At 43.8% G+C, this 9,173-nt stretch overlaps 1 protein-coding gene across 2 annotated transcripts in view; it reads left to right on the forward strand.

Annotated features, from left to right (window-relative positions):
- The window catches only part of jtb (jumping translocation breakpoint), a 9,142-nt gene extending 2,328 nt beyond the window's left edge, over window positions 1–6,814 (forward strand). Inside the window, exons 4-5 of one of the 2 annotated variants that reach the window (XM_071513885.1) lie at window positions 1,027–1,106; window positions 3,164–6,814. In XM_071513885.1, the coding sequence (XP_071369986.1) occupies window positions 1,027–1,106; window positions 3,164–3,320 (237 nt within the window). In that variant the 3' untranslated portion in view covers window positions 3,321–6,814. The remainder of the gene's footprint in view (window positions 1–1,026; window positions 1,107–3,163) is intronic. The other variant, XM_071513886.1, reaches the window with a different exon arrangement.
- Window positions 6,815–9,173: the final 2,359 nt, after the last annotated feature.

Consider the following 9,173-nt stretch of genomic DNA (forward strand, 5'->3'; position numbering starts at 1 on the left):
TCACCCTCTATCACTATCACTCTTTCTCTATCACTTTCGCTATCACTCTATCTCTATCACTCTTTCTCTATCACTCTATCACTATCACTCTTTCTCTATCACTTTCTCTATCACTCCCACTCTTTCTCTATCTTTCTATCACTCTTTCTCTATCATTCTATCACTCTCTCTATCACTCTCTCTATCACTCTCTCTGTCGGTCTCTCTCTCTTTTCAGTAGATTGTCTCATGTACTGTTTAGATGGCCTCATCATAAAAAAGGTAAGACTTTACAATAATGGTCACTAAGTTAAGGGTTAGTTAATGCTTAATAAGCATTAACTAACTCTAGTTAACTAACAGGAGACCAAAGGGGCTCCAACATGGACTCACTGGTTTCCAGTGGTGGAAGAAGTACTGAGATGTTTTACTGCAGTAAAAGTATCAATACAACAATGTAAAGATCCTCCATTACAAGTAAAAGTCCTGCATTCAAAATCTTACTTCAGTAAAAGTACATAAGTATTGGCAGCAAAATGTACTTAGAGTATCAATGTAAACATACTCATTATGCAAACTGTCCCCATTTAGAGAGTTATATTTTTCATAAATTATTGGAATATTAATACTGATTTATTGACATACATGTACATGTAAGCAGCATTTTAAAGTTGTCAACGTGAAGCTAATCTTAACAATTTAGCTATACTTTTGGGTAGTCTAATCTATAACAATGCTATTTTATAGTTATTTTATAAAGATGATCAAATGTTTTAAATATAAAATATTGATCTGAAAAGTAACTAGTAACTATAGCTGTGAAATAAATGTAATGGAGTAAAAAGTACAATATTTCCCTCTAAAATGTAGTGGAGTATAAGTACAAAGTAGTGGAATATGGAAATACTGAAAGTACAAGTACCTCAAAATTGTACTTAAGTACAGTACTTGAGTAAATGTACTTAGTTACTTTCCACCGCTGCAGGTTTGTAATAATAAAAAGGTAAGTGAATTCCATGAGGTGCTGATGTGTCTCTGCTCTGACAGAAGTCCTGGGCGGCCTGTGGACAGACGGGTTACATCGAGCGAGTCAACTGCACCAAGTCCAACAAAGACGAGTACAAGAGGTGAGAGACTGGGAGACTGGCTGTTCTGGGGTCAGTCTGGGGTCAGTCTGGGGTCAGTCTGTCAGAGAGTCACATGACCACCTGGAGGCTTGTGGGAAATCACGACACACGGACGAGAACAGGCTGATTATATTTAAACACTCTGTGAAACATTTGAAGGAATATTATCTGAAAATGTGAGTTTTGTTTGTCATCACACCCTGACATCACCGTTCAGTTCAATAGGATGATCATTAACTTGATTATTTAACATGTGATCAGAAACATCATGATATTGATCTGAACCATATGGCCCCGCTCTGTCTCCTCATGGGAAACCAACACACTCTGATCTCTTTGAAGAAATTAACATTGTTTCTCTCTCTCTGTGTTCACTCTTTCATCCTCTCTCCCTCCCCATCTCCCTCCTTCTTTTCCTTAACTCCTTCCCTCCCTCCCTACCACTCCCATCCCTCCTTTCCTCCCTCTCTCTACTCCTCTCTTCTCTCTCTCCACACCACTCTCCTCTCTCTTCTTCCTTTTCTTCAACACTTCTCTTCCTTCTTCCCTCCATCTCTCCTTCCCTCTTTCCTTCCCTCCTTTCCTTCCCTCCCTCCCTACCACTCCCATCCCTCCTTTCATCCCTCTCTCTACTTCTCTCCTCTCTGTTCTTCCTTTTCTTCAACACTTCTCTTCCTCCTTCCCTCCATCTCTCCTTCCCTTCCCTCCTTTCCTTTCCTTTCCTTCCCTCCCTACCACTCCCATCCCTCCTTTCCTCCCTATCTCTACTTCTCTCCTCTCCTTCCTTTTCTTCAACACTTCTCTTCCTCCTTCCCTCCATCTCTCCTTCCCTTCCCTCCTTTCCTTTCCTTTCCTTCCCTCCCTACCACTCCCATCCCTCCTTTCCTCCCTCTCTCTACTTCTCTCCTCTCCTTCCTTTTCTTCAACACTTCTCTTCCTTCTTCCCTCCATCTCTCCTTCTCTCCTTCCCTTCCCTCCTTTCCTTTTCTTTCCTTCCCTTCCCTCCCTACCACTCCATCCCTTGTTTCCTCCCTCTCTCTACTTCTCTCCTCTCCTTCCTTTTCTTCAACACTTCTCTTCCTTCTTCCCTCCATCTCTCCTTCCCTTCCCTCCTTTCCTTTCCTTCCCTCCCTACCACTCCCATCCCTCCTTTCCTCCCTCTCTCTACTTCTCTCCTCTCCTTCCTTTTCTTCAAAACTTCTCTTCCTCCTTCCCTCCATCTCTCCTTCCCATCCCTCCTTTCCTTTCCTTCCCTTCCCTCCCTACCACTCCCATCCCTTGTTTCCTCCCTCTCTCTACTTCTCTCCTCTCCTTCCTTTTCTTCAACACTTCTCTTCCTTCTTCCCTCCATCTCTCCTTCCCTTCCCTCCTTTCCTTTCCTTCCCTCCCTACCACTCCCATCCCTCCTTTCCTCCCTCTCTCTACTTCTCTCCTCTCCTTCCTTTTCTTCAACACTTCTCTTCCTTCTTCCCTCCATCTCTCCTTCCCTCTTTCCTTCCCTCCCTCCCTACCACTCCCATCCCTCCTTTCCTCCCTCTCTCTACTTCTCTCCTCTCTCTTCTTCCTTTTCTTCAACACTTCTCTTCCTTCTTCCCTCCATCTCTCCTTCTCTCCTTCCCTTCCCTCCTTTCCTTTTCTTTCCTTCCCTTCCCTCCCTACCACTCCCATCCCTTGTTTCCTCCCTCTCTCTACTTCTCTCCTCTCCTTCCTTTTCTTCAACACTTCTCTTCCTTCTTCCCTCCATCTCTCCTTCCCTTCCCTCCTTTCCTTTCCTTCCCTTCCCTCCCTCCCTACCACTCCCATCCCTCCTTTCCTCCCTCTCTCTACTTCTCTCCTCTCTGTTCTTCCTTTTCTTCAACACTTATCTTCCTTCTTCCCTCCATCTCTCCTTCCCTTCCCTCCTTTCCTTTCCTTTCCTTCCCTCCTTACCACTCCCATCCCTCCTTTCCTCCCTCTCTCTACTTCTCTCCTCTCCTTCCTTTTCTTCAACACTTCTCTTCCTCCTTCCCTCCACTTCTCCTTCCCTTCCCTTTCCCTCCTCTCCTCTCCTCTCCCAGCTGTCGCTCCACAGTGATGGAGGAGCATCTGTTCTGGAAGTTCGAGGCGGCCATGTTGGGTCTGAGCGTCCTGTTCGCCCTGGTGGTCGTCGCCCGCCAGCGCTCCCTCGACCGCCTGGCCTCCGAGAAGGTCCGGCGGCAGATCGAGTCCATCTAGGACCGGGACCGGAACCGGGAACCGGGAACCAGGAACCGGGACCTGGAACCAGAACCAGAACTGTGACTGTCTGGTATTTACCCTGAATTAGCATTTCACTGCATGTGGAGTTTAGAATAAGCGGACTTGGTCAGAGCCTGGATTCAGACAGGAGGTGGACTCTGCTGGACCGGATCTGCATCGCTGTGAATTTAACTGATAACTGATGATGATTTTTATCACCTTGGACCGCCGGCTGCCGGGTCGACTAAGTTCCCGACACCAAGAGGGAAATGTTGGAGTTTAAAAAAAAACTCCCACATGTCCTGCTTGTAACTTCCACTCGGAGGCAGATGTGAAGGTTTTTCCCAGTCGACAGTCAATCTGAAACGACGCGAACGCAACTGAAGACGCAACTACTGCAACCTGTCAAGATGGCCGCCGAGGAGCCGAGCTGACTCCGCTGCGGCTCCAGCTGCTGGCAGGAAGTCTCTCAGCTCACGTGACGAAGTGGATCCACCTGCCGCTCCTGCAGACGGGCACCGGAGCTTCATAACAAATATTTTGAATAGTTTTTTTTTTTTATTTCTGGGACGTCTCCATGAACTCCAGAGTCGCGGCGGAGGGGGCGGAGCCTCCCGTTGTATTTCTAGAACTTTGATTTGTTGAAGCACAACGAGTCGGTCGCTTCCTAAACGGAAACGCAGACGTTAAACTGGGAGGACTGGGAGGACTGGGAGGACTGGGAGGACTGGGAGGACTGGGTTTCTGGGTTACTGTTCACGTCAGTGTTGCCGAACACACGACACACACTCATGTTGCTTTTTATTTATTTTGCTTTATTGTTTAGATTCTGTTTGGAGACTTGAGTGATGAGCGATGTGCCAGCTTCACTTTTTATTTTATTTTATTTTAGCGTCACTAAGAGGCGACGCTCTCTTCCTCCTGATTGGTTAACACTACACGCCTCGCTCCGCCATGTTGGCTCTTCTGAAGCTCAGCATGCACCGGGCAACTGTTTTAAGCAACTTTGTCAGCAACTTAATCCAAAGCATTGTCTCAACACTCCTGCATTGATCATATTGAAACGTGTTGCTCCCTTGGGAAAAGTCAGTGGGATCTCTGTATTGCTGGTTGCCGGTAATGTTGCCCAACATATCACCGCAACTCAAGTTGCTGTATGTTTTGCTGCACTGTCTTTACTTCCATCACACACTGCTGAGGTTTAGTCATTTTCACAATAATTAACAAAAACAGATTGACAGCTGTGCATTTCTTTAATTATACAGTCCGTTTTGAATGGATTTCATCACTTAACCATCACTTTAATAAACTGAAGGAAAACAGACAAAAGTAAACAAAATCCCTATTTGAACTGGATTAGTTTTACTGATGGAGATCCTGCAGCTGTGACCGACTGCATCCAGATTTTAATCCAGTACGGATCGGCCAAGTTACTAATATTTATGTGAAGTGAAAAACACAGTCAATTATGTAAAGACCCGGAGCAAATAACTGATTATCAGCAAACTCTGATGTCATCTGATAATAGAGATCCAGTTTGAATTGTGTTGAGTTTTTTGCAGCCAACACAAAATGTCAAAGTGTCGATCGTGACGTTTTCCACCAAGCAGCCGAAATCTGAGGGAAATCACAAAGATCTTTATCGTCTGATTAGTTTCATTCTCTCAACTCGTTATTAGTTGAATTTTCACTGTCGTCACTTTACTGAAGCTCTTCAGTCGGAGGGAAAACCAGAATGATTCCAAACAGCCTGAATGAAATCGAGTCGCAAAACGAAGTCAACATGAAAATCAAAATCTGAATCTGTTTCCTCTACATCAGATTCAGCTAAATCCTGAGAAAACAGACATTCCCATCCTGAAAATCTGTTCGTTTTATAAACAAATGTGTCCAAAAACAAACCTGCTAACTTCAGTAATATTCCATAGTGAGTTTTACTTTCATGTCATTTATTCTGAGTAGAGTCGCTGTTCCAGACAGAGAAACCCTTCGCTCATCTCCAGCTGCTTCCAGCTGATCGGGTCAGACTCCTGACTCCTGACTCCTGACCTCTGACCTTTGCTCACGCTGGTGAGTATTAATGTCATTTTCAACACATTTGTGTGTGTGTGTAGTCTGAGGAAACACACTGGTGCTACTTTAAAACATTTTAAAGGAGAAGTGTTTTTCACTTTTCCTCCAGTTTGAGATCGTCGCCTTCAGTCTGAGAAACATCTTTTTTTTCTGAAGGGCTGCAGGCTGTTTTAGGGCCAGAAAGAGTCACTGCTCTGATTGGCTGGCAGTACTAGAGGCTCCGCCCCCTCCACTTCCCCCCCTGCCCCAAACGTAAGCTGATTGGTCGACTCCAGTAAAGTCAGCTCCCTACATCACAAACCGGCCATGTTCAGACGTTTTTTTTTTTTCTAAATAAAAAACTATGGCAAATCAACATGGATCAGTTTTCACTTTTTTACTGTGAACACAGAAAATCCAAGAATGTGAACCCATAACAAAACATTAGATTACCCAGAATCCCCCAAAAAACATAATAGCACAAGACACGTTTGTGTGTTCACATTTTTAAAAGTGAAACAAATGTGTTGAAAATGACAAATCATTCACTGCAGCTTTCCTCCCTGTGAGCAGGAGCGGTGTGAGGCTGGATGTTGTGTGGTGATATGACCTCTGACCTGAAGGCACCGCGCTGCGTTCAGGTGCCGCTGGGACAAAACAAGACGACTCGGTGCTGCGACGTTAAGCGTTAACGTGTTCAACTCGTTTTAACGCTCCATCCAAAACCATGTCAAACTGCAGCAGATATCTTTAACTTTTCATCAGTAGACTTGACTGTTGCTGTGAAGATAACTGGGCGTTTTGATTTTTATAAATTTTGACTGCTGACATCGGTGGATTTGCCGTCATGTTTGCCGCAATTCATGACGCCAAGTGGGAGAACTCAACTTCCCACGTGTCCGACAACAGTCAGCGTCTCGTATTTACAGAGAATCCAGTCAGACCTGAACGCAGCACAGCGGCCAGGCTGAAGGCGGAGTGTGTGTTGAGTTGAGGATGTGAGGAGGAACAGAGCCGTGAGGTTCTGCAGAGTTTCAGGTCGGTTCCCACAGTGTTTTTCATGAGAGAGAAAAAACTTATTTTGTTTCTGAGCAGAGAGAGAAGAGCTGAGAACCGTCAGTATTTTTCCAGAACTGTCAACTATGTAAACAGATGATTTTATCATGTTTTACATTTCGATTGTAAATAGCAATTATTGTATTTTTATCAAAGATGTAATAAGTTTCTTTTTCTGGTGATGATAAGGTAATGAGGTTTCTGCCGGAATAAATGAACAATGAGGAAACAATGAAAAATTTTTGATTTATTCTGCTAACGCTGAAACTAGACTTGAAATGTTCTTTAAATGTTTCTGGAGGCAGAAATAATCTGATTGGTTGAGTTAAACCTCAGTGGGCGGAGCCTAACGTCCACAGCTTTTCAGAGCACAAGTTAACTAACAAGCAAACTTGAATGGAAAAGAAGGAAATCTCGTCAAAATATAAATAAAAAATAAAAATGTCAGTGACTTCTTTTTTCATCCATGCTGTTGGAAGGTCAGCAGCTAACTAGCTATAGGCTAGTATGGCTAGTTTGCACTTGAAGGTCAGTTAGCTAACTAGCTAACCTGGATAACTTAGTATGGTAGATTGTATTGTTTCAGTTAGCAGCAGAGCGCTAGGCTTCATAATATTAGCTTCCTCCTCTCTTACCTCTTTTTCACTGAGCTTCAGTCTAATGTTACTTTGCCAGAAAAACTGGTTCTTTGGCTCCGCCCACTGAGGTTTAACTCAACCAATCAGATTATTTCTGTAAAAGTAGCACACAATGTTTTGGAAATGACGGCCATTTTAAGAGCGGAGTCCTTTAGTTTATTTGCACATTGACATGATGAAATACTCAAATACAAAAGTTTATGATAACAGAACATAAATTTGTTTGTTTCTGAGCTGCTGCCTCTCTGCTTCACTGTAAACCTTCACTTCAAACCAAACTCCCCTCACAGGACAGTAAAGACTTGAATTATGGGAAATAAAAGTGATAAACGTAGATAATGAAATCATAAAAGCGTTTGGTTTAATGTTTAGAAGGGAAGTTTAATGAGAGCAGAAACGGTTCTGACTGGTCTGCAGCTCCTGCTCAGTCTGCATTTCTGTATTTGGTTCATTTAGATTCAGACTTAACTTTTCCACTCTGGTTCATAGCAAAGAAACCCAGCTGGAGGTTTGATGGTCAGGAGGCAGACAGGCGACTGGCTGATGGAGCGGTCACATGGTCTGCTGCACCGAGCCACACTGCCACCAACGAAGAAGACGAGTGTCGCTGGCTGTCCGCTGACGTTCATGTTGTCGTCATGTTGGTGCAGCAGCTGATAATGTCATACTGTCTCCTTTTTATTTAATTTGCCTAATAATCGTTCCTGTTAGTTGAAATAATCAACTAAATAACACTAAAGTAAATACAACTACCCTTCCTTCCCTCTCCTCTGATTGGTTCACACTTTGCTGCATCATCAGAGCGGAAAACAGTTGAATAATAATAATAATAATAAACTTTATTTGTATAGCACCTTTCATACAGGAAATGCAGCTCAAAGTGCTTTACAACAAAGAAATTACATGCAGCAAGTGCTTCACATAAAACTTGATAGTAGTGAAAATAAGATAAAGATGAGAAAATAGACATGTAATGAGCATAAAAACAGGGATAGAATGCCATAATTAATGTAAAATAAGATGGAGGATAAAACCCACTTGATAATAATAGTAAAAATTAGATAAAAATTAGGAATGTATAACATAGGATGGAAAATAAAACCCACTGAATAATAATAATAAAAATAAAGTGAAAAAATAGAGTACATAGAATGCATAAAATCAAGTAAAATACAGCATTTTAAAAGAAGCAGACCCTCGATTCTCTAGCTCCGCCCCCCTGGTGATGTCACCCGCAGGCTGGATCGGGCCGGTCAGAGGCTCCGGAGGAAGAAGCGGGAACACCTGGAGCCTCGGGGGCAGGGACACACCTGACCGGGCCGCCAGCCAGAGCGCCGCGGCCAGCAGTGTTTCTCCAGGTTACACTGAGGGGGCGGGGCGGGGGGGCGGGACAGGGGGGGCGGGACGGGGGGGCATGTGATTAATGGACTTCCTCAACTGCATAGATAGCTTTCATGTGATTATGCAATAATATAGTCAAAATCATAATTTAATGTCATTTATCCCATCAAGGCGGGGAAAGTGATTCTTATGAGCAAATCCTGCACCGACAGAAGAACTGGAACAGAATCTGGATCTGAAGCTCGTTATTCCAGACATGACAGAGACAGAGAGCTCCATGTTCTGTGTCTTTCTGTCCATTCAAAGCTGTGTGTGTGGTGTCATGAACCAAAAACACTCTCAATCCATTTCTCCACGTTCATTTTCCAGCATCTCTCTGAGCCTTACCAAGAACAGGCCGTTTCTGTCTCCGTGTCTTTAAGGCTCATTAATATTAACGACCCTCCGTTCTTATTGGCTAACCGTTTCCAGAGTGAAACGTGAGACTCCGCGGCCCGGCGGCTACAGGTAGGGAAAACTCTCCGGTAATAAACAACGACAACCGCTCAACCGCTTTGAAAAAAACACTTTGTTAGTCTGTTATTTCTTACAAAAATGATAATGAGCGAACCTTTGTGACATCACAAAGTTACGGAAGTCCAAACGGCTCGTTTAGAGGCTCGCTGCACTAATATGGATTGTGTGGATTTAGTTTTGATACTTTCACCATGTTTAGATAGACCATCCAACTCCTTTATCACCACAGAGGAAGAGGGGAGTCCTG

The sequence above is a fragment of the Centroberyx affinis genome, unplaced genomic scaffold, assembly GCF_046629955.1.
Source record: "Centroberyx affinis isolate AG114_WGS23_722 - 3 ecotype Tasmania unplaced genomic scaffold, CSIRO-AGI_Caff_v1 ptg007606l_1, whole genome shotgun sequence".
Classification (NCBI taxonomy): domain Eukaryota; kingdom Metazoa; phylum Chordata; class Actinopteri; order Beryciformes; family Berycidae; genus Centroberyx; species Centroberyx affinis.